This window comes from Pleurodeles waltl, chromosome 8, assembly GCF_031143425.1.
Source record: "Pleurodeles waltl isolate 20211129_DDA chromosome 8, aPleWal1.hap1.20221129, whole genome shotgun sequence".
NCBI lineage: Eukaryota > Metazoa > Chordata > Amphibia > Caudata > Salamandridae > Pleurodeles > Pleurodeles waltl.
Genome location: NC_090447.1, coordinates 1007565256 through 1007591838, shown reverse-complemented (window position 1 = coordinate 1007591838; position 26583 = coordinate 1007565256). Strand labels below are relative to the sequence as shown.

Below are 26583 nucleotides of genomic sequence, written 5' to 3'. Positions count from 1 at the left end.
GGCCGTGCAAAAACATACTATCTCTTGATGGGTGCATCTTTGCATCACAACGTGCTATGCGTTGGCCACGAAGCAACCCCCTGAGGGCTTGCGTGCTCATTCCATCCGAGCAACTGCTGCTTCCACTGCTTTAGCACGCGGAGTTCCGTTCCTGGATATCTGCCAGGCAGCTACGTGGGCATTCCTGCACACGCTTGCTAAACATTACTGCCTGGACAGTCCGGTCCATCCGTCGGGACAGATACTTTGGTCGTTTGGTCCTGCAGGACTTCCTAGTATGATCTTGGTTCGCAGCCCACCACCGAGGATGGCATTGCTTGGGTATCTATTGTACAGTAAGGAATCTGCAACTAGAAGTCTCTGTCAGATGTACAAGTTATTTACCTTCAGTAACAAAATATCTGGTAGAGACATTTTCTAGTTGCAGATTCCTTACCGCCCACCCATCCTGCCTTCTTGCAAACTGATTTCTAGGAACAGGGATTCCCCTTTCGGGTTCTTAGCTGTGGTGCACCAATCTCAGTGTTCTTAGCGGCTTTGTGCTTTGGCGTGGAAAGTCGTTAAAAGAAACTGACGTCACTGCGCTAAGGCGGTGCCTATATACTACTCCCAATGTCATCACGGCGATTGACGCCCGCGGAGTCGACCGACACCACCTACCGACGCGCAAGGGTATTGCTTGAAGAAAAATCTCCAGATCCAGTCTGGCGCCTGGGGGAAATTGTAAGTTAAGGAATCTGCAACTAGAATATGTATCTACCAGATATTTAGTTACCAAAGGTAAATAACTTGTACAAATATCGAGGCATAATGACCATTTTGATAACATTACATCTACCTATGAGCCCCAAGTGTAATCTATCCCATTTTCAGAGCATTGCAAGTGAGTTTTAGTAATAGGTGCTTATTAGTTAAGATTGATAGTTTCTTCTATATTCATTGAGATCCAAACAACTAAAAAAGTGACATCTCTAACAAAATGGCATCCGTGATTTTGGAAGCATACTTGTCAGTATCTCAAGTCCTTTCAATGTTCAGCTTGCATCTTGAAATGTGACCATATTGTAGTGTGGCATATTCAGTTGCTGTAGGAGCAATAACAGGGGAAAATGTCATCATTGGTACATCATCTGCATAAGCTAAGAGTTTGGCTTCTAGTTTGAGCAACCATAAGGGAGGAATTGACATTGATAATCTTAAACTTGATTGTATGGATCCAAGTGAAGGGCAGAAAGTGGATGGGGGAGGGGCAACCCTGCCCAGTACCCCAGTTAATGTGGATAACATCTGAGAAACCACCAATAAAACAACTCAAGCGGTGAAAGTGGTATCTAGAGCTTTGGTGCTGGTTAAAAAATAAGAATGAAAGCCCATGTCTGTCTTAATGGACCCAGGCTTTTTCGGCATCCAGCAGAGTCATCCCTAAAGGCCTGGTCAGTATTTTAGAAGCCTCAAAAGTAGTTATGTTAAAACTGATATGAGGGAGTAGTGTCCTGTGAGGGACTGAATCCATGCTACATAGGATCTACTAATGCAGTAACAATGCTGGAAAGACAATTATATGCCATACGAGTATAGAAATTAGAGTCCGAATAAATCAAAGAAATAGGTCGATATGAGCCACAATTAAAGGGATCTTTAGTCTTCTTTTGGAAGACTGCAATAGAAGTTCCCCACATTAAGATAGTACAGAAGCCTTAAATGGTGAGTACTTAAATAGTTTGTACACCAGCAGTGTGATTATTTTAGTAAACACTTTGTAAAATTCAGTAGGATTTGAATCAGGGCTAGCTTCTTTGTGGCCAGTAAGCCAAAGTATGGCTTTATCTATCTCAGCTCATGTGATTGATGAATCTAGCATCTCTTGTTGCTGTTCTGTTAAATGATTTAAGCTTACAACTTGAAGATAGCTATTGGCCAGTTCCTGTGAGGGCATGCAGTCGTCCTGATAGAGAACAGAATGAAATTCCCTGAATACCGACAAGATGCCCCCATGCCCTCTTACAGTCTTCCCTGAAGAGTCTTTGATGCCCTATATTGAACTTCTGCTACTCCTATCATCTATCTGGAAGGGTAATAAACTTCACATTTCCCAGCTATTTTCAAAGAAGGAAACCTGCTTAGTCGTATACTTTAAACAGGACCTATACCAAATCCTTTTTAAGTAGAATGCACAAATTAGCGAGCTGATCAGATATTAGAAACACACTATCAGGTGACCATTGCTCTCTAACACTAAGTAAGTATTCACCTTCAAGTTGAACAAGTTCAGGTTGTAGCTTCGCCTCTGCCATTCTTTTTGCTTTTTCTTCTCCCAGATATCATAACTCGAAGTCTGACCCCAAACACAAGCTTTTAAGTTGTTCCATACCACCGTAACAGCTGTTGAGCCAGCATTAGTACATAGACACCCACCCATGAAGCTAAAGTAAGCATTGTCCAATAGTAATTAACGATCAAAGGCCCACCGGAGAGGGGAAAAATCATTTGAAAAAAAGACTCACATTTAAAAAGGGTGATAAGGCATTATGATCTAATGCAATCCTTGGGTAATTTTGATGTCCAAAGCAGAAATAATGGTATACTTTGCATGGAACACGCCTCTATAAGAAGACGTACAATGCAGGGCAGAAAAAAGTGAACCTGCACTCACGTCCGCTGCATGCTCGCCAGACATTTACAAGGGCATGTGACTCAAATGATTTGTTTAACAGTGGACCTAGATTCCCTCATATGATGATAAATTATGTTTTAAGCTGTTCCAGTGAGACACTGCTGCATATTTAAATTAAAATCCCCACAAATAAGGGTTGGATCCTGCCATTGACTCAGCTTGGGAAGAAGGAAGCTGAATAGTGAGGGAACATCCATATTAGATGCATAAATAACACAACTTGTTAAATGTAGACCACACCTCCCTAGATGGGCTGTCAGCCAATGGCCCGATTTGTTAATTTTTATGTTACGCGTTAATCATTCTCCTGGGCCAGTAGTGCAAACCCCTGCTTTGGCACATCAATACCAGATATCACAAGTGTCCTATTAGGAAGACTTCTCAGTTTGAGACTTCTATATAGTAAAATGAGTGTCCTGCAAACAGAGGACATGAGGGCTAAGTGTATTCACCTCCTCTCTATTATAGTTGATCTTAGCTGCTGCTCTCATGCCATTTATGTTCCAGCTTAGTATATGCACATCCTAGTTACCAAACAGTTGAACACTACCATTAAAATTAGCTTGAGTTAACTGCGTATGACCTAATAAATTAGCATTTCTAATTTTTTCTCCCCCCTTGACAAGGCATTAGAATACTGTACTTTAAGGAAAAACACTAAGTTAGTGATCCTACATCACCTCCCTCACCACCCCAGATCGTATTGCAATGCGTCTTCCCTTCCGCACCCTCCCTTGACCATTCCAGTTTGGATTTCCGACAGGAAAAGGGAATTTCAACCATCAAAGTGAAACCATTTCCCTATGTACCCATTTGTGCTCAGGTTTTAAGGAGAGTTTACCGTGGCCAACACGGCAGGTGCAGCTGCCAAAGAATTCAAGAAAATAAAAGTATGATAAAGGAGTAAAAAGAGAAAAAATGAAAACCCACCAGCATGGAGTATGTTATGTGCATAAATATCATATTGCAAAAAAGTCCCCCAAACATATTCCTCAATTTTAGCTTTCTGCCATATGCTTCAAACATTCAGACAAAGGCTGTAAGTCAGGGTGTGAATCATTAGTGCTACTGTGCCCCTGTTTGTTAGAGAAGGTCCTGTGGTTTTGCAAGATCTTGTTGGAATATGTTTCTGGAAAGATGGAGTCATCTTGCACATCCACCATATCCATTCTGCTGTCTCTTGAAAAAATCCGACCTTAAAAAGTCTCTCTACCCTGCATTCATAAATGGGACTGTCTGAATATACAATGTAAGCTCTTTCATCGTCCCTCTCTTTCCCCTTGGGAATAACTACAACCAGAAGGTTATTGGGCTGGATGCAATTCTGTCTTCCATTTTGTAGGCCTTATGCCTCAGTTTTACTTCATTTTGGGCCACCTGATTTTGAGTTGCTTGTGCCGACTCTAAAACACTTGATCATGATCCAGTGTCATTGAGGCGACTACAGAGTATGTCCATGTGCTTAGACATTGTGTACAATGCCAACTGCGTTTTGAGGTGAGATGTCTTTAAAGCAATAAAGCCATAGGGTCATTTTTGTATTCCAGCCTGTGGCATTGGAGTAGCTCATAAAGCGAAGAAAGGGAGCTTCCGCCCCCACATCTGCCTCAGCATTCCCCCAACCTGTTTAGGAAGAGGATGCGCTGGCATCGTAGAGAAACTTCTAGGGTTCCAACTCACATGGGAATGGGGAAGGAGAACGTCTGTGTTCTGATAATTAGTGAAGGTCAGCTGAATACCTTCCGGGGGACCCAGAGCAGCTTGTCCTTTTTGGAGCCAACAGTATTGCCACTATCAGCAAATCACTGGTACCAACAACTCCAAAGCTATCAGTTTGATATATTTGTTCCAAAGACCTGCTTATTTGCCCCATTTTTAACCCTGCCTTTCAGTTTTCTTAAGCTGCGGGATCCAGAACCTATCATAGAATTGACATTTTTTTTCTTCTTTGATACAATTTCAATGCCATGTTAAGTGTCTTAATCCGAGGTGGATCAGATAAAAAGAAGGATTTCAGAGTCTCTTGCATTTCATGAGCCCCAGCAGTCAGTGTTATCATCCAACTATAATCGAATTGGCATAGTATCAGCTAAGGGAGCCTCAGAGAGTATATCTCTGCCTAATTTTCTAGGCTTTGCAACTTTGGGTTCACAAATACTGTTACTTGTGTCCCTAGCTGTAATCTCGTATTCTGAAATCTGTGTGAAGGCAGAGGCAGGCTACATATTCTCCCCGGCCTCCACAAGGAAACCTGTGCTTACAGCAGTGTCTATTGTGAACATATTACTGGAGCAAGTGTCAACGGTACTAGCAACAGGGAGGTCAGAGGGAATGTTAGAAATGCAGCAATTAATTGTAGCAGTTATTGATTCCAAGGTAATTTGATCATCATATTGACTAGTGTCTGGTCTGTCTAAGGCAGTTTTTTCCTATGGGGGCATTAATTCTTTAGGCCTTGTATTTGAGGGACTACAATTATCAACCATTTCTTTTTCAGGGGGCCTATGGAAGTGTTGATATGCCCAGATTTCTCACTAAACTGCATGTAAAACTAATTAGTGTTTGGCCTTTTTTCTGTGTCACTTCAGTCATTGCTTGCACTGCGTCCTATCCTGCAATTGTATATTCCTCAACCGCCATTACTCCATCTTCTGTAGCGGCTCCTAGAGGCACCTCCCAGCTATAGGACACCTTGTCTGTTTTGGGTGTTTTGAGCACCTTAACAAGAGGTGCTGCTTCGAAAGGAGTGTCTGATCTGGAGCCAACAAGACCTTAAGCTGGACATCCTGTCTCCCTGCCTTGCCGCAGTGAGGCACCTCTACCGGTGGAGCGGCCTCCTCAAATCTAGTGTTCCTACCTCTGCCGAGCATCTGAACCAAGCCCTTCTGTGAAGCAAAGGTCTTGGAAACACTGAGCAATGAGGACATGGCACGCTGAATGCCACAGAGAGATCGAGATCGGCCCTGAATCATAAGTAGCATCTACATTAAGGATACCCAATGCAAACGTGTCTGTTAGGGGTAACTACCATCTTCTCCTATACATTATCCTCCGCTTTAGCTTGCTACGCAGCCAGACTACTTCCAAACCTCATCAACATGAACACAAAGAACTCAGCCCAGCGTCACCATCTTGCTTTCCGTGATTCACAGAATTTAAATTTTGATTGACAAAATATATATATGTAATGTATTAATTTTACTCAGTCCCTAGGACATAATGGCCCTCATTCTGACTTTGGCGGGGCGGCGGTTCCCGCCTGCCAAAATCAGGCTGCCGAAAGACCGCGGCGGCCATTCTGGCTTTCCCGCTGGGCCGGCGGGCGCCCGCCAAAGTAGCGCCCGCCGGCCCAGCGGGAAAGGCCCTGCAACAATGAAGCAGGCTCCGAATGGAGCCGGCGGAGTTGCAGGGGTGCGACGGGTGCAGTTGCACCCGTCGCGATTTTCTCTGTCTGCAATGCAGACAGTGAAAATCTTTATGGGGCCCTGTTAGGGGGCCCCTGCACTGCCCATGCCAGTGGCATGGGCAGTGCAGGGGCCCCCAGGGGCCCCACGACACCCGTTCCCGCCATCCTGTTCCTGGCGGTAAAAACCGCCAGAAACAGGATGGCGGAAAGGGGGTCGGAATCTCCATGGCGGCGCTGCTTGCAGCGCCACCATGGAGATTCAGCCCATGCAGGGGAAATCCGGCGGGAAACCGCCGGATTCCCTTTTCTGACCGCGGCTTTACTGCCGTGGTCAGAATGGGCTGGGAAGCACTGCCAGCCTGTTGGCGGTGCTTCCGTGGTCCCCGGCCCTGGTGGTCTTGGACCGCCAGGGTCAGCAGAATGACCCCCAATATTTATGTAGATTGTAAATGAGGTGTAGTTGCGTTTACTGACTCATGATAAAAATGTAGGTGAGACAGTCTATATAAAAACTTGTTGTATAAAGTGAGAATGCCTACTTCTTTGACCGTTGCCTTTTATTATGGAGTGATTATAAATGCATCTCAATTCTCAGCATATTATAGAGCAGAATAGGCTTTGTATTCGAAGGTGTTAGAAAAAAATCTTGCTCTTTTGAAAACATGGTTCTTTGGAGTATGGAGTACCACAGTCAGAGTGATGAAAGCTAGTTGGCCTTTCTTAATGAGACAGCTATCAGCTCACACTAGTGAAGGTCTGGGCCCTTGGCTAGAAGGTGCTTCCAGGTGCTGTCTTGTCGGTTTCGTGCTCGGGGTGAATATTAATGAACTGTTTTCCCCTAAGATAATACTAGCTCTTCCACATTTTACCCTTCGTTTGCACTGAACTTTTACTCTGCAGCTGTGACAACATTTGGAATTCGGGGTCCCTTTGTGAAGATCCTGAATACCTTTTCATTGTCTTTCAGTTTGCATTTAGGGTTATGTTCTAAAATTCGTGAGTACCTTTAAGTTGTTTTAAAGTCAGAATTGACTTTATTTTTAATTAAATTTTTCTATTTTGTACATCACCAGAACATACGTTTTTCGGACAGATATGTTCTTACATATGTCCATTGGTTAACTTAAGTGCATAGTAGAGTCTGAAAGTACGTGATACATAAAGCGTAATTCCACCTTATAGAAAGATGTGCCAAGTGATTATACGATCAACACAATGAATAGCAAAAACAGTGTCAAAACCAGGGGAATCATATTATTATTAAGTTAATAAGTGCCCTTCGGTTGTTAATCCAAGAGGGTGTTTTCTGTGCCAGGTGGCACCCGCCTATAGCACCGACATTGAAAGGGTGAGCATTCTATTGACGACGCTCGAGTTGATGACATGAGCAGAAGTGAGCATGGACACAGGGGATTAGAGGGTTTGAAGTCCTGTAAGAAGGTACAGGTAAGCAGAATGTGTATCTTTAAAGGGGTCTCTACCCCTCTGGATGGCTGAAAAACAATGGATGGGCTCACTGCTAGGTAAGAAGTTTGGTCCCAACCTTACCATTAGCTGCCAGCTACACAGCAGTACCCGAAACATAGGGCGACGGCAGAAGACTGAGAGAAAAATGTGTGATATTTAAATGGCGATGATACTGGGCAGAGAAGACTACTTAACATGTGTTACTAGCAGGTCTTTGACCTAGTCCAATCTACTCATGACAAAGGAGCTAATTATGAGGTTGGTGATATTAAACATGGTGTGGGACAATAATTGTGATGTTTTTATTAGTGGATGATGGACTCCGAGTTAATTTAAGGCACTAGATGCAAGTACAGTAGGAAAGAGAATTGTGACACGGTTAAGTGGTTGAGGAAAGAATACATGAGGAGAGCACCTGTGGCTTGATGATGAAAGAGTTAAAAAAAAAAAAAAAAAAAAAAAAAGATCTGGTTTGGCGCGGGAATGACTGGACGTTTTAAGGGTAGAAATACCTTCAGGAGGGTATGTGTGGAAGTCCGTGAGAGATGCAGAATGTGTCTTTGTGGGATGAGGCAACGTGGGGGGAGGGGCAGTGAGCATTGTAGAGAAGCTGGATGGACTTGATGTTGATAATTTTAGAGTGAAAGTAATCAAAGTCCTGAGCAGAGAGGCTGTTTAATACAGTGGTGGTACAAGAGTAATAAAAGTAGTGACCGGATGATCTTAGATATCTTGTGATGATGCAGTTTGCATTGCCTAATAAACTCTTGATAGAATGTTGCATTGACCTTGTAGAGTGCGTTGGATAGAGTGTTAAGGTTGCTTGACACCGATCCTTCTACTAATGCAACATTTATGGCCGCCGTTAGAAAAGTTGCTGCTGCATTAGTGTTTTAGTGAGCAAAAATAATATGTCTATAGTTGGATAGTCAAGGCAGAGGCAACGAAACTGTTTGTTTTGGCTTTGTGCAGTTAGTGAAAACAAGCTGGAAATGTGTCAGCGATTGGTGTAGTCTTAGAGGAGGTTCACCAAAAAGGCATTTGATATACATTTTTACCTTGAGTTTCCTCCACAATTAGGCGGTGAGGAGAACGGTTAAGAAGGTTGAAGACCCCAATGACTGTGGTTTCTGTTCTTCCAACAGTTCAACAGTTAAGAATGTACCCTGTGTAAAGTAGGTTACTGTTTACTGTCTAGTATTTGAACCTATTTTAAAACTCATGTTTGTACCCTCTTCTGTTTTCATGTATAGGTGTTAACAAAGGAAATTTATACTCTGCAAGCATCCACCGAGAAGCGAGTGACAGAACTCCAGGCTCAAAATTCAGAGTACCAGGCAAGACTAGAAACATACGAAAAACTGGAACAAGAGCTTGATAGTGTAATCATGCAAGCTGCAGAAAGTATGTATGTCTCTGGCAATGTATGCACATTTTAAAACGTAAAGGTATAACAGTACATCATTGCTTCGTGCTTTAAGCAAAATGTCAACATATGTGCAGTCGCTGTTCATCCAAGCCTTATCATGGTGTTAAAACGTCTGAGTTCGGTATTTGGTTAATTTTTGTACAATATTTTTGAAGTGCACTGCAGTAGAGTACAAAACAATGATCAATTCACATTAGATTTCATTGTTCTCAGTGCAGAGCTTACTTAAATCAAACAAAGGAAATTGCTAACCTTCAAATCTAATTAACTGAGGAACATAACATTTACCCAATGCATTTCAATGTTTCAATAAGAAGTACTTTTCTTTTGTTGATATATTTTATGCATCGTGAGATGTTCATGAAGCTAATGAAATGTGGCGTTAATACCATATCCCATATGTCCAGCTTACCGTCGCGTTCTCCCTTAAACCCCAAACTTTTAATTAAACGAGCTATTTAGTTGTTGCTGGCAGGATGACCTAGTGACATAAAATGGCTGCCAGTCGGAAACGCAGTCATTTGCAGATCCCAGTTTTTATTCTCAACCAGGTCGACGTAGACTTCCCTTAGGTAATAGTAACATCAGTTATGTACAAGCAAAGTGTGGCCAAATTAGATTGGCACTGCCACTTCTGTAATGACAGATGAACTAAAGAGTCTTCTAAGTCGTTGATTGAGTATCGGTCCAGAGCAAAAAGGGACACAGATAGCTGAAGCACCGCCTTCAGTAATGTAAACAAAGTAAGCAATTCTCTTTGGAAAACCACTGAAATTCACCAGTCATTTTGATTCTCCAGTAACTATAACGCATACCCTAAACCTAAAGTAACTATAACCTGCGCGCACGCCATGCACAGTAATATTAACAGTGATAGCATTTCAGAGGTTATTAGAGATAGTATATATGTAGTCAGTGAACATGTCATGAGTGATTTAATATGCAAGGGTAAAAGCAGTGCATGGTGTATGTACAAGTTATAGTTACTTTATGGTACGAGTTAATTACTTGAGATAACTATAAGTGGTGAATTTCAGTGGTTTTGTTAGTTTCAAATGGTATGTTTTATGTGACATTTTCACCTAACTATAACATCCCTTTAACCTTTGTTTATTTTTAGTGAATTTCTCGTTTTTTTTAAATGTAAAGTAAGATGTCAGTCTTAATGCACGGCAGGGGGGCTGGAACAGGGTCTGTCCTGGCATTGTCCTTTATGCCTCCCCCATCCAAGCTTGCTGCCTCTGCCCCCTCCTTGTCCAAGTCCATACCCATGCCTCCTCGACCAGCCCTGTGTGGCCGTTTTTCTGTCGCTGCACTTTACTTTGCCCTGCACAGTTAGCTTTCTGCCCCTACCCACCTCCTCGTTGCCCAGGTCCATGCACCTACCCCCTCTGTGCTGCCCTGCATGGTCTGATGTGCTGCCACTGCTTTCCAGTTAGCTTGATGTCCCTGCCCACTCATCTTGCCCTGTGTTATCGGAGTCTGTGCCCCTACCATTGCCCTCCCGCTTAACCTCTGTACTTAGCTTGCTGCTCCTACCCTTCGTTCCTCTACCCTGTCTGTGTGAACGCCCCTTCTCCCTCCCTTTTGGCTACCATGTTCCATTGGCCTGGCACTGCCCATCCTACCTACTCTGAGTGGTCTGTTGAGCTGCCACTGCCCCTCCCGCCTGCCCAGCGTGGTCATATGGCTGTTGCCTGTCCCTGCCCCCTCTACCCTACCTTCCGTTAGCGGAGTTCCATAACCCTACCCCTCCCTCGTGCCTTCCATGGTCCGTTTTGCTGCCACTCTATTCTGCATACTTCTTTGTTGTGCTGTAACTGCTCCTCCTGCCCATCCCGTGTGGTCTGTGGTGAAGCCCCTGCCCCCTTTCCTCTCTTGTCTAGCCCCTCCTCTTCCTTTTGCCCTCTATGGTCCTTTGTGCATGGCCCTGCCCCCTCCCTCTTGCCCACCATGGCAGTTGCACTGCCACTAACCCTCGTGCTTGCCATTCATGGACTTTGTGCTGCCACTACCCCTCCCACTTGCCCTATGTGGTTAGCTTGCTACTCTTGCACCCCTCCTTCCTTCCCTCCATTCTCTGTGTGTATGCCATTATAGTCTCCCTGTTGCATTCTATGATGTCTTCTGTTTCCAGTGCTCATCCACCTGGCCTGGCCTGCATGGTCAGCTTGCTGCTCCTGCTCTGGCCCCTGCCCACCATTCTTTCATGTGCAGTCCCCTATCCCCCCATCTGACTTCCATGGTCCATTGGAGTGCCCTCACCCCCTTCCCTTCATGGTCTGTTGTGCTGCAACTGCCCCTTCTGTCTATCTGGTATGGTCGCTGTGCTTCCCTTGCCTCTTCCCCTCTGCTCTCTGTTGTCCATGTGCATGACTCTGTCCCCTCCCTATTGCTTTCCAATGTCTGTTGTGCTGGACTGCACTCTGTTGCCTGCCCTGGAAGGTCAGTTTGGTGCCCCTGCCCACCTCCCTCCTGCACTTTGTTGTCCAAATCCATATCTCTACCCCATTCCTCCTGCCCTACCATATATGCCAACATTTTGAACTTGGTAAGAGGGAGACTTTGGAAATAAAATCTGGGGCATGGATTTTCCCCATTGACTTAAATTGAAAAAGAGAAGGTTTTCGGTGGTAGGCGGCTAAAATAAAGCCCTTTTGGACTTAAAAACATTGGGAGTCTCCTGCCTGAATCTGGTCTGTTGGCATGTATGATTGTGGTGCCACTGCCTTTCCCTTCTACCCTCAATAATCTGTTGTATTGCCACAGCCTCACTTGAATGTCTTATGTAATTGGTTTGTTGCCCCTGCCCATCCTTTCCCATGCCACCTCCCCTCCTGCCTGCCTAGCATGGTCAACTTGCGGCCTTTGCTTCATCCTCCCTACCCTCAGTTGTCCAAGTCCGTGCCCATGGCCTCTGCTTCCCCACAATGTGTTAATGAATAACTAGATTACTAACATTCTATATATATATTACAAAAGTGTGGCACGCCTGAAGTCATCTTGATGTAATCTAAACTCATAATCTAAAATCATTAAAATGAGGGTGTTTCCCCTTAGAAATTATGGTTAGTGCTCTAAAAAAGTAAAATGAGGACACATTTTCTGAGTTCTCATATAGCGACAAAACACTTTTAAATTATTTGCTATATTTGTGTTTTCTTTATCCAGTTGATCACTTGATTATTTGTTGCAATTGGGGGAGAGGATGTGGCGTTACAGCCAGAGCTGCCGACTTTGCAACTGGGAGCCAGGTTCGGGTTTCGGCATCTGCTCAGCAATCTGTGATTCTGGAGAAATCACGTAATCTCCCCATGCCTAAAACCAAAATGAATGTGTAATGTAACTGATGCTCATGTAAATCACTCAGATAACTTTTGGTCAAGTCCGCACTAAAAAAAGGCAAACAAAATGTTTTGTACACTTCTGTCATTGGGGGAAGACTTGGGCTACATTTCGGTGAATTTTGTGCTAGATGTTCTCTGGTGGCCATCTTCAGAGACTTTTTTTGTTATGAAGCTAATTTCCTCATTTACTGCAGCATCCTCAGTACAAAATGCTTTCACTTTTCCACTTCACTTCTATCAGCATAATGTTCAGGTGTGCCACACTTTTGTCATAAATTCAGAATGTTAGCTCTCTAGTTGCTCATTAGAACACTGTAGTAAAGCTGCTGATTACCAGGGAGTTAACTGGCAGTCTGCTGCTGCTATTGAATGTGGATGTTTCAGTCTGCATGTCAGAATTTTTTAATGAAAAAGAAGGGTAAGATATTTGAGAACTCATTTAAAATGTGACCTAATTTTGCCTTCTACAGCACTATCCATAATTTCTAAGACAAAATGAACCCCCTCGTTTTGTTCATTACTAAAGTAAATGTTTTAATTTTTATCAGTTTGATTCAATCATGATAGCTTCAGTTGTGCCACACTTTTGTCATAGGTAAGACTGTTAGCGCTGTAGTTGTTTTTTAGAACACTCTGGGAGGCTGCATTAGAACACAGGGGAATCAACTAACTGCTCCTGATAAAAGTACATATTTTACTGAGAATTTCAGACTCTATTCTCACATGGCTGAGAAAGATAATGTGAATTTACAGAAAATATGCTCTCATTTTATGTTCTGGAGCATCTTCCATAACATTTACAAGAAAACGAGAAAACAGTCTTCTCTCAAACGTGACTCATGGAATCCCAGCAGAAGGTCTGCATTTTTTGCAGGATGTTGTGTATGTGTACAATCGTCCCACAGGGACATGCAGTTTGATGGGACCCACCTTTTTGGAGACGAGGCAAATTCCGCTCTCAAGCGCTTCAAGGAGAGCAAAGCTAAAACACGCTGTTTGGGCTTATCTGGCCTACCTCGGCAGCTGCATCAGGCCTATCACTCCTTTCGCAGTTTTAACAGTGGTATTCCGTACTGCAGCCGATCCATCCCCAGCCTAGCCTCCAGCAGTTTCACAGTCGTGCCCACCACTTCCACACTCAAGGTCAACAAGACGACCAGTCCACATCTTTCCATTTTGGGCCAGGAAGTGCAAGCCCTTTTGGCCAATGGGGTTATTGATAGGATGGCTGCACGGAGGTAGAATGTGGTTGCTACTCCTGCTACTTCCTGGTGCACAAAAAGGGTGGAGGACTCTCGCCTATTTTAGACCTGCACACTCTGAACACTTTACTCTTGAAGGAAAAATTAAAAATGCTCACATTAGACCAGTTGTTGTCTGCCCTAGACCCTGGAGACTGGACGGTCGCGTTAAACCTGCAGGATGCCTATTTTCATATACCTGTCCTGCCAGCCAACTGACTTTTCCTATAGTTTGTGGTGAGACAGGAGCATTTTCAGTTTGCTGTGCTCCCTTGTGGTCTTTCCAGTGCCCCTCGGGCGACCACAAAATCGATGGCGGTGGTTTGGGCACATCTTTGGAGATCAGGGAATGCCAATCTTCCCCCTACTTCAACAAGTGTTGAAGGCTGGTTCGCTCCAGGCAGTCGTCAACCACGAGTCTATGGAGAACCTCCTGTCACTTTTTGGGTTCTCTACCAAAGTCACACCTGACTCCGTCTCAGACACTCCCCTACTTGGAACCGTTCTTGACAATGTTTGTTTTTGCACCTTTTTTCCGGTAAAGAGAGTCTGGGATATTCAGGCCATGATCCCAAACTTTCAGCTTTGGTCCTGGATTTCAGTGAGGTAGACTCTGAGGCTATTGGGACTGATGACCATCATATCCCCATAAGATCGGTTCAGCATGTGAGTGAGCTGCAGGCTCTGTGTCAACCCTCCATACACCACCTTCTATTCAGACAAACTGGTTCTGCGAAGTCTGGCATCTTTCTGTCAAAGGTTTTGACGCTATTGCACATCGGTCAAACCATCACCCTGCTGGTGTTTATGATCCGCCTCACCCCTCTAATGAGGAGGAGAGACTCTATTGGTTGGACCCCAGAAGAGCTCTGAGCTTCTACAAACCGGGTGTACGATCAGCTCTTTGTGTGGTTCTCTGGAGCGAAAAAAGGTAAGGCTGTGCAGAAAAGAAGCATCTCTCATTAGATTAGATCATGCTCTGCATTAAGATCTGCTATGAACTGCCTAAAATCTTTTTTTTATTTTTTAAAAGAGGTGTATGCCCATATACCTCCTACTGTAGCTGTGTCACAAACACTATGTATTTATAATGTGGTATACAGTAGGGAAAAAGAAGCCAAAATTAAAGTAAGGATGAGCCTATCATTTACTCCCTGCCTCCACTCTTAAAAAAAAAAAAAAAAAAAAAAAAAAAGCTTTGTGCAATATATTTGTTACTTACTTTAAAAGAGATAATAATCCATGTCCCTCAGTTCATTTATTCTGTAGATATTGGTATTTACATGTGGAAACATAGGCATGGAAACATCAATACTGTTACACATAACACTCCACAATTTATACATCACAAAATTTACAACAAACAATTTTTTGTCAACCCTTCCAGATATTTTTTGGAAGGATGGTTTGTCATATAGTAGCAGACCGTATTCGAGGTAGTCCCCAAGAAAAAATCGCATTAGAGGGATAAATGAACAGGAATGTGGATTATTACCTCTATTTCAGTAAGTAAAATATTTTGTTGCGCAAAGCGTTTTTGGAGTGGAGGTGGGGAGCCAATAATAGGCTCATCCTTGCTTTATCTTTGGCTTATTTGTTCTTACTGTATACCACATTATGTACACATAATGAACTGCCTAAAAAGCAGGACTGTGCAGTCATTCTACCAGCCAAAGCTGCAACCAAGTTGAGTCCCTGTCCTAGATATTTTTCAGGCGGCTACCTGGGCATCCCTGCATACGTTCACAAAGCAGTATTGCCTGGAAAGTCAGGTATGCTAAGAGGGGCACTTCGCCCGCTAGTTTCTACAGGACTTTGTGGTTTGAGTCCATGCACAGCACACCTCTACTTAAGTAATGCTTTGGTATGTATTAAGAAGGTGAATAATCTGTGGCTAGAAGTCTTTATCAGAAGAATAAGTAACTTTGGTAATGCTCTTTCTGGTAGCGATTATATTTTTCCACATATTCCTCACCTACCCTCCCATCCTCTCGTTCTTTGACTGGACTCTATCCACAAAAACATCTCAAGTCCAGGAATATGCTCACTGGCCTACCAATTTACTTTTGATATTCTGTGTCTGGGGGTGCAGACAGTCTCAAAACAACTGTCATCATCATGCTGGAGTGGTGCTTTCATAGGCTCTGCACATCATTTCTGGAGCGGCACAGCCTCTGTGCAGAGCTAGTGACGCTCTTACGGTCATGCAGAGAATCTGCTGAAAGATTTCCAGATTCAGTCTGATAGATGGAAAATATTCAAAAGGTAAGGACTCTGTGGCTGGATAATCTCAATCAGAAAGAGTTTTTCCAAAGGTAAATAGCTTGTTCATTAATTGTCAATGCCAAGACGCAATTTTTAGTAAAATGCTTGCAATAATTTAGCAGAGTACACGTAAGTGCCTATGTAATGCTTTTTAGTAGCATCAAGTAAGAACCTAAGCTTGCACCCAGCAGGCAGTCTTTGTACCCCTTTTTACTTTTGGGTAAATTATTTAGCCCCTTAAATAATCAGATCGTACACTGCTACTTAACAACTTCCATAAAGTGGAACGTAAAAACCTGTTCAGGAGAGTTTCTATTTTACTGTGCAGTTGTTACCTCACATTCAACCTTGTAATTCTACACACAAATGTTTGCCTAGATGTGTAGTACCCTTTTCCAGCTACATGTCTTGTCTAGAAAGCCTGCTCTTGTGTGCATATTTGGAGAAAATCACACCCACCCTCATGTGGCTAGTGTCATCCCTATTGTATAGACATTTGGGTAGCACAGGCAAAATAACAGAATGAGAGCACATTCCTCACAGGGCTATTAGAATGTTAGAACCCTTGGTCTGAAGCCACTCAATTATTCGGATGGAATGTCATTACTCTACCCTATGATTGAGCTGAACATACTCAAGAATGAGGCAAGTTCTCCTCTGAGAGCTGAGCCAAAGCCAGAGGTTCTAGGGAGTTTTTCAAATGTGTCTTGAAATTGTTTTTAATCTTTCCTGGTTTTACAAGTGCTGGTGGTGTACTCAAGAGGAAAAGGGAGTGAAATAGACCAATTCCAACAATTCCATACGAAGGGTATTCACTGTAACCCAAAAATATGATGTGTGCAGTACAGGTTGGCTCCCCTCAACCCCAGCCCAAAAAAAATAAATGATCAACTTTCTGTATTTTTACAAATGCTGTGGCCATGAGAATGGCGAGACCATTTTAGTTGACAGTGTGGTAATACACACGAAAGGCAGACCCATCTTCAAATTGGCTCATGATGGTGAGATGCAATGTGCGCTTTCAGCCTGGAGCAGCACCTTGATAGAATGCGGAACCTCAGCTGATTATTTATGGTATCAGCATTTTGGTTAATGGATAGAAAACAATAAGCGCTAGCTTGTGGCCTACTCTATCATGAAAATATAATGCATGCTGGAGACCAGGATTCTAATGTAGTTGGCACCTGCTTTAGTTGAACTGATATGCTGTGTTTCATAGAGCATTTAGGCATTGAGCGCGGCCTAGCTAACAGATGGTAATGGAGTATACCATAAGGGGACTTTGATTCATGTCTGTCTTTGATTATCTGTGTCCTATGTTGCAAGAAGCATTTACTCTCACCCACTGATCAGTCCTGTGTCTTTGTTTCCTCATAACATCTTTGAAGTTGGTGCTTTTTTATACATTCTTTTGCGTTAGATGGTGACACTTTTTATGCTTCGAGTTGTACTGTAATTATAAATCCACAGATACAGAGAGTCAGGGAAATAATTGCCCATCACCACTCCTCAAACATCAAACCCTCACTGGTGATGTCCAAATTAAATGATATCTTAATGGGAGAATTCTCATACAACACAACTAAAAATGTTCTAAATAACAATATACACCCTTGTTGTCATGTTTCTATTTCCTTTATTCTTTTTCAGTTTAAAATCAATCCGGCATCAAGAATTAAAATACATCCACACAGCCACCACGTGTTTCTCCCAGCTTCACCTGGCACATGAAATAAAGCTAAAAATCGATAGATTGTTTTTCCACAACACATAACCAACTCCAAGCTCAAAACGCACATGATTAATAAACAAGTCCTGGAGTAATCGCTTCCCCTCCACTTTACAAATATAGGATTTATAAATCTTTTAATCACAACACATAACCAAATCGCTATGCGCAAAAAACCCACATCTTCCCTACTCACCAATAGCATTTCACTGTATTTCCCAGTCTCAAACAGGCTCTCACAGTAGAGTCTGAAATCCTACGCTTCAAAGTCTGACCTTTAAATAAGATTGCCAAATGAGCCCGCTAAAGATTCTTGAGTTGTTACAATTGACAATCCGGAAGGGGAAGTCATGTTACAAAAAACAGATCCAAATTTAGTCCGTTATCTCAGATAAACCTTTCCCAAAACTACCAGTACATACAAATCCTTCTAAAATATTCGAAAACTCAAATTTTATAAGCCATTATCAAAGAAATAACCATTTATCATACCTACAAATTTAATAATTTTCACAACTAATAAAATTAAACAATAAACACAAAACATAAGTAAACTGTATACTCCTTCCTTACATTCTATACTTACGTTATTGTCACAGAGCTTGTGGTTGTTGTAGCCATATTAATTAATAATTTTGGCATTGTAAAAAAGAAACATAAATAAAGGAATTAATAATGATCGGTAATCCAAAACATAATTCCTGACTACGGGCTCAAACCCATGTACTTCCGTGGTTAACAAATCTTAATCATACCCCCTAGGCTACTATCCTGTACCTCTATATTGTCAGTGATTCTTCACTTGTGAATATCTTTACTGAATTAAAGTAGCCATATATAATTTCTCATAAAGGTTTCCCTGGACACCGGCTATGCAGTTGATCATTTGATTGCCTCCTTTGTACCTGCGTTACCATTACATCCACAGGTAAAACTCATAAATTGTTAACTGAACACAATCGCTGGCTGCGAGTTAGAAACCCTGCTCATCTTGTGATAGATTAGCCTGCTTCTTTGCCTCTACACTTAATCCAAGTCCTTTAGTTCATATATAGATCCTTTTTAAGAGGAGGGAGACCGTGCTTGAAAAAGGCAACTGTGAGTCAACTATAATAAAGTATAAAGTTGACCATCCTTATTAAGACCCTTAGCCACAGTTCTTAGGTATCTATGGAAACTGTTTCTCTGGATCGTAAAAGCAGCTCAGAATCACTACCACGTCTATTTATTTGAATATGTTCAATGTCCAATAATTTAACTGGAGGTATCCTCAGCACATAGCACTTGTTATTCTTGCGAATGTACACCCACAGGGTATTTTTCGTCTCTATTTTTAAGAGCTCTGAAGCACTCACTTCATCTTTCTTTGAGTTTACTGAGTGTTGATCCACAATATTGTAACCCACAGATGCAAATAATCAAATAAATGTACATTTTAGAGTTGCAGTTCATAAATTATTTAATCTGATATTTCTTGCCTTTTTTCTCTATCAGCAAGTACCTTGGCTCCATCCAAAACATATTAACAGCAATTACAATTAGCACATGTATAACCCGCACTTGGAATATTAGGCAGCCACCTAATATCTTTTATTTTAACCTTATTAAACCTGATAGTATCACTTGGACTGAAAATGTTCCTAAAGGGAGGAGCCTTTGAATAAGTAATCAGTAGTTTATCTGATAAGTACTTTCTTCCTCATCTAACATAAGTATCTATCAATGTCTGGCAAGACAACCATAGAGAAAATGTCATAACTGTAATTTATTGTAAACGTCAACTTTTCTCTCTCCATTTTGGTATTACATTATCTCACAACCTTGGGTTTATAACCTCTCTGTGTGAATTTCTTAGTGATGACTTCCTCCTATTTCCTATATTCAAATGTATTACTACAGTTCCTCTTCACCCTTAAAAATTCTTCATAAGGTATATTGCCATTCTGTTTCTGTGCATGTGCAGAATGTTCATGTAACAGTGTTAACAGAAGTGGGTTTCCAAAACATTCTAGTTTGAAGAATGCAATTCTCAACATAACAAGATCACATTTTTGGATGTGGATTTCTATGATGATATTCCAAACGCAAAACTCAACCTCACATTATAATCATTCTGATTAAAACATTCATGGTAGATCTTTAATTCCAAATCACTTTATCTATAAATCATAAGAAAATCATTGATACACCTGCCCAAGTGTATAACCTTTCAGGAAAAAGAGGATTGTTCCAGGCGGCTCTGATTCTGTATTTAGCTGTGTTGTGCGGAAGCTGAGCATGTAGTCCCTGCCGTACGCCATCTTACATACTGTTAGAAATTGGGTCTGTAGTTGGCAGGGGTATGCGCCCTATCGAAGTCAGGGTAAGTCAGATACACACCCTAAATTAACCTGTGCTCACCCTCTGGTAGCTTGGCACAGAGCTGTCAGGCTTAACTTAAGAGGCAATGTGTAAAGTATTTGTGCAACACTTAATTTACAGTAACAAAGTGCAAGATATAGAGAATATTTATCTGAGTAAAACAAGACCAAAACGAGACAAATCGAATCAGTAGAAGTCGGGATTTGAATTTTTAAAGATTTAATATGAAAACAGTTCTTCAAAGTCACAATGGTCAAAGGGTTACTTCAATCCAGAATCCAGGCCAACTGCGATAGAGGGGATCCTGAAGACAGGACCAACGCAGGGTCTGCCAAAAATAATACCTGGGATGGAGCAATGCATTGACGTCGAGGACACGATTTGTCAAAATTTCCCATGCAGTTGGGTCACTGCGTCGTCGTCGGGCTCCACTGAAATGAATGTGATGCGTCATCAAGCCAGGCAGAGCATCATCGTTGGGCCGTGCAGGCTGTCGATGCATTTGAATTTTGCATGCACTCTGGGCAATGTATCAATTTTTGAAGTAGACTACTGCAGAACCCAGTTCACGAGGCCCAGGACTGGAGAGGGGCACCTCAGGCAAGGGTAGGGCTCACAGTGTGCAGAGTCCAGCAGCACCAGGAGAGTTACAGGCAGTCTTTGATGTCCCTGAGACTGCAGAAATAGGGGGCAACCCCAGAATCCTAAACGCCAGCAAAAATGAGTCCGAAAAACAGGAGGTTAGAGGACACAAAGTTAGGGGAAACCACGCCGAGGATGCCAGATCACATACATTTCTGGAGATTCTGGAATGCACTTTTTTGCATGTCTGCTTACAATTAAATGGAATGCACAGTCCAATACGAAAAAGATTGGATGTGTATTTTGACAAGCTATGTTAATGCAGTTCTTCTGATTATTATATTTTGTTTCTAATTGCCTTAATTATTATTGTGGGATTGATCAAACCTTTGTAGCACATAAACACTTAAATAAAAAAATTAAATGGGGAAAATTATTGAAATCGCTAGGGATATATACAACATGCGTAGTGTGGTGTGTTAATCTGTCTCAAAAATGCATCTAAAATAAACTGTAAAAGCACAAGGCACGGATAATCCTAAAGTTTGTGAGAATTTCCTATAAACTACATTTCAGTCTAATGGCATAAATACACCAAGAGAATGAAGTCAGTTTTTTGTCTAAAACTGTGTTAATTTTTTTGCTTTTTCATGTTACACTATAATTACCATTAAAAATGGTCATGTACTTGCATCTACGGCTTTTAAAACAAAGTTGTAGCTCACAGTTTTGTTACCTGTACTAAACATTATTTATGTGATTCTGCCTTAGCCATCTGTTTTTGTTTTAAGTCTGACCTAGTGACAGACTTGGCTTTCTTTTCAAGCTCCTGTTTAAGTAATGATAATAATCATACATATAAACACAGCGGCTGTCGGTCAACCCTCTTCATCGATTGGTTTGTTCATCTATCATTCATATTGTGCTTCCACCCTCCACAAAAATTGAACAATGGCTTTGTCCATGGGCTCTCTTCCGTGTGATTGACTTAATTTTGCTGGTGCACATCTGGTTAAAAATATTGCAATTGGGTACCAGAGCTAGCAAGCCAATCTCTGCTTTTATGTGTGCTTTCATTTCATGTTTTTTAGTGAACTTGTTGTTGTGATCGGCCATTATTTATTTATTTACAAACATGGACTTGCTCTTGAGCTGGCAGCAGGTTTACTTGATATAACTTTAAGACTTTTAATGCTTGTTGCATATATGTGTTCAGGGGTCTGGAATTTAATAAAATATCTACTTGTCCATGGGACAGGTTGCTTCTTAAATCTACTTGTCCTGTAAACAGATCTACTTTACCCTGTGGTGCCATGTAGTGCAGTGACAAATTATGGCAGCAATCTCATTATGTAAGACCTCTGATAATAGCCTCTCTAATCATGCCAGGGCTTGAATACCTGCATTTTTAATCCCTACTATAGCAATTTCCTTATTTTGCTACCATTCTGCAGATCTTCATACTGGGGTTGGGGGAAGCAGTAAGCAATAGTTCCAGGGCAAGAATGCCTTTGAGTCTGCAAACCAACTAAATACCAAGCTTTGAGGATGTTCACTAGCTCTTCTATAATCGTTTCCCATACAGAGAAAAGGTTGGAAATGTACTCCTAACTCTGGCAGATGTAGAAGTTCTTCCAGATTGGGAACAAAGTGGTTGGAGTCAGTGTGAGCATGTAAACGCTCCATAGTTTTTCGCATGAGCAAATCTACACATGCATATTTGCTTGTGCTAAAATAGAGTTCACAAATATTTTCTAGGAGTACGATTTCCTGGTCTACGTCTGTAAGTTATTGTGAATTCATGAAAGCCACTAATTCAAAGACATATTGCAAGGGTGCACTTTTCTAACTTTCTTTAAGAATTGGGTCCCTAATTAGGTCTGCCGTTGATCAAGACATTTTGTTTTTATTAAAATTCTATTTCTCTATCTATCTATTGGCTGGCTTTACTGTGAGTAATTGCATTCTGCTGTTCTGCAATGAGCATATTGGCATACAAAGTAGTTTTGTACTGTGCCAGGAATTACTGTGACAATCAGTGGGGTAATGAAACTTGAAACTGTAGCCCACCCTCCCCTCCAGACTCACTCGGCGCTTGTGCTGTGCTGAGGGGGTTCTCGGGGGGGGGGCGTGGAGGTGCACTGCAGGGGCCGTGGGCCTTTGTTACACCATTGGTGGCAATGTGTGCTCTTTGAGACCAAAAAAACTTTTGTGCCAGTGTTTGTTACAATGGTGAGGGCCAGGCAGCTCCCACAACAATAAAGTGTTACAAAAGCCATATCAAAACAAGGCATGCATTGAGGAAACCAAAGGACTCACAACAAATGTCGGATCGGTTGGCTTTGCCGGTGCTTGTTTATTTTCATGCCTCCCATAATCTTGTTGAAAATGGTTACACTGATTTTCCATTAGGAATATTTTTTGTAAATACTAGAATGCATCAACACATTTTGCTAAATGACACTTCAAAGAAATAGCACCTAAAATTTCATAGCAGCGAAACGCTTTTTCCAACTTGCATTTTTTTCTGAACCTTTTATTTTGAAAGCAAAGAATCATAACTCTTACTTACAAGTTTCTGCAAACATTTGCATCTAATCAGAGCATTCTGGGACCAATTATACTTAGCATCATATTGTGAAATATTTCAAATGTGTGTACACTTTTTTTTTTCTGGAGCCACTGTCAGTAGTGCAGTGTAACCTTAAAACACTTACTTACACTACTCACCCTGATAATAAAGGTTTTTAATTAATGAACCATAATTACAAGTTGGAACACCATTAACATATGGGCACTAATATTACCTCAACTGCAGACAGTCCCTTCTCTGTAAACTGCCAGCTAAAGGGTTTGTGCTGCATGGGGTTGGGCCTACTTGTCCCAAGGACAAAATAAACATGATAACTTGTTGGCCTTGACCCCAAACAGTATGTCCCGGGCGTGGGGCGATAGGAATTCCACATCCCTGCATGTTGCATATATTTGAAAGAAAAAACTTGCAGGCATGATAAGGCCAGAAGTGTTTGCTTTGTCAAATGCTTGTTTTGGATTAACAGAATGGGTACTTGTGCCTATTAATTACATTCTGGAAACCACCTGACATAACTGGAGTATGTCAATAATGAAACACTATGTTCTCTCAGAACTCTTTTGAGTAATTTAGGCCTGCTAATTTTCAGGATGTACATTGCTCATAAATCGGGAAAAAACATTTTCTGCCCATCCCAGTGAAGAATTGAGACTCAAGGGTATATACACATTTTTACTGTTTACCAAAAGCCACACAGCTTTATTTCTAGGTGTTCTCAGGGAGCAATGTGGCTAGAATGAAATTGCAACAAGCATTTTGCTTCTAGCACCTTTGCAGGCTTGCCTTCCCTCCAAATATCCCTTTGTCAGTCTCTCTGTAGAACAGTTTTGGTGAAAAAAGACCTTCAATTGGCCGTAAGTTTGTAAACAACTGTGATAAATTGGGTTCTTCGTTGGGGGGTCAGAGAGGGGTGAGCCCTTTTCAAGCAGCAGCCACGATCCTTACTGGGTGAACTACAAAAATCATTAAATTAACCTGTGCTTAACCTTCTGGAAGATTGGCACAAAAGGAGCTCGGCTTAACATAGAGGCAATGTGTAAACTATTTATGCAGCGCACAAACAGCAGTAAAGTGAAAACACAACATTAGAAAACCAGATTGGGTAAATAGATGCAATTTTAATAAATTATTTCACACCAAAATGACAAAAATCCAACCAGTAGAACCTGAGTTATGAGTTTTAAAGTTTAAGGTGAAACCTAGTGCCTAAAAGAACAAAGCACCAGTCATGGACATCTAGTCACACAAGACCAGTGCAAATTCGAAAGATATGGCCGACAACAATGGAGCATGGTTCAGATCCGAAGTCGATTGGCCCAGGCCCCGCTTCTCTTCAAACTTGGAAGAAACATTGGGAAAATAATTGTATGTGAAGAAAACGTTCGGCGAGGCAGTCAGCGGTGTCTGAGAAGAAGGCGTGGTTGTTTGGAGCTGCAGAAGGAAGTCATGGTGAAGATTTCTGCGATTGGTCTTAGTCTCTTTTATGGAAGTTGAAAATATTCAGCGTGACAAAGCTGCAGGTTGTAGCTGCCCTGGGCTCCATAAGGCCGGATACCCTTCGGGACAAGAGTCGCTGAACCGGATTTGATGCTGCGGAAAAGAATGTAGTGGGAGCTACTGCAAAGTCAATCTGAGTGGCGATGCACCTTGGCCGGATCGACGAGCAGGTACAATCCTGGTCTCCTCTCGGCTGTCAGAGCACTTTTTAGTTTAAAATGTTCTGAGTCACAAGGTTTGGATTTGGGCTATCAGGGCACCTTTAGCACTATGTCCAAGGGTCCAGGAGTGGGGGATACCACTTGGAGGGTCAGGACTCACTCAGTGGGTATCCAGGTGCGGATTCAAGATATTTGGAGCCTTTTGTGTCTCTGGTGATCTAATCAGGAGGCTGGCTAACTAGCCCTTGGAGTCACTCTATAAGTCCTAGGTTCAAGAAGAATAGCAGGTCTGAAGCTGCAGGACACTCCTTTGAGGGCACAGGGCAGGCTTCAGGCAGCAGGGCAGTTCTCTTGGTTCAGCAGAACAACCCTCTGAAGTACTTAGCTGGTGCAGAAGTATGCCTAAGGGTCCCTATTATATACCTGGTGACAGCTTTGCAGTGGACACCCAGTCCTCCTATTGTGTGGCGATCTTGGAGGCTTACCTAAAGGCCAACTGACAATTACACCCTGTCATGTGACACAGGAAACAGGCTGGTTAGGACACGAAATTGACAACTTTCTAAAAGTGGCTTTTTCAGAATTACGAATTAAAATCTGTCTTTACCATTAAAGAGGATTCCAAATTATAATTCCTTAGACACCAAAGATGAACTTTTTACCTATCCCCAAACAAAATGTATCACTTATTAAATCTAGTAAGGTAACCCTATGTTATTCTATGGGAGAATAGGCCTCACAGCAGTGACATATGAATGTGAGTTTTTCACTACCAGGACATGCAAAACTAGAAAATACATGTGCTGCTCTTAAAATACAATGCACCCTACTGTATGGGCTGTTTCGGGCCTACTTTGGGATGACTTACAGGTAATAAAAAGGAGTTTTAGGCCTCACCAGAGGTTTATTTTGGCAAGTCGAATTGGCTGTTTAAAACTGAATACAGGCTGCAATGGCAGCTCTGAGACATGTTTTAAGAGGTTACTTAGGTGGGTGGGGCAATAAGTGCTGCAGGCCCACTAGTAGCATTTAATTTACCAGCCCTGGGTAAATGGCATACCATTTTTACAAGGAATATATAAGTAAATTAAGTATGCCAATCAGGTGTAAGACAATTTTGCCATGTTTTAGAGAGTGAGCCAAGCATTTTAGCACTCGCTAGTTGTGGTAAAGTGCACAGAGTTCTAAGGTCAGCAAAAACAAATTCAGCAAAACAGGTGAGGAAAAGGCAAAAACGTTTTGCGGAAGACTACCCTAAGGCTGACACGGCAAATATGACTAACCGTGTGCAGTAAATACTCTTACGATACTGAATTTATTAAACTTGATGCATTTCAGTAATTTGAATGGAGGCGTGTCAAGAGTGCAATGGGCTTTATTGCTAGCAGGAAATATTCCTGCTACCTCAGGTAGATAGAGTTCGGGTGGAGCTAACACTCACACCTCTGACAGTTGGCACCGCTGCTTTGCAGCAGGGTGTCCTATTGATGGGTAATCTTTTGAATTTGAAGGATACTTGCGCATTGAATCAAGACTGTGTTGTTAGATTAATTGTGCTCGTCACCTCTGAATCCTGCTGCTCTTGGGGATCTGTTAATTCTTAGATGTGCTAGAGCATTGGCTCTGTGTCGGAGGAGGAGTGTGGGGGGGTTCCTTAACAGGGGAGGGGTGAGGAGGGGAGGAAAAGTCGCTGTTCTCCCTGGACTGCCGGGGTCAGTGGTCCAGAATAGGATGTGTATTTTTAGGTATGTTATCATTATTGCTCCTGTTGAAAAATATGACTTTTTTTTTTTCTTTTCTTTTTTTTTAGCAAAATGAGCCAGGGGAGGCA

At 42.1% G+C, this 26583-nt stretch overlaps 1 protein-coding gene across 2 annotated transcripts in view; it reads left to right on the top strand.

The window, feature by feature from the left end:
- PIBF1 (progesterone immunomodulatory binding factor 1) overlaps positions 1 to 26583 on the top strand; it is an 843837-nt gene that overhangs the window by 435394 nt on the left and 381860 nt on the right. For both annotated transcript variants that reach the window (XM_069205285.1, XM_069205286.1), the window contains exon 12: positions 8801 to 8951. In XM_069205285.1, coding sequence (XP_069061386.1) covers positions 8801 to 8951 — 151 coding nt within the window. The remainder of the gene's footprint in view (positions 1 to 8800; positions 8952 to 26583) is intronic.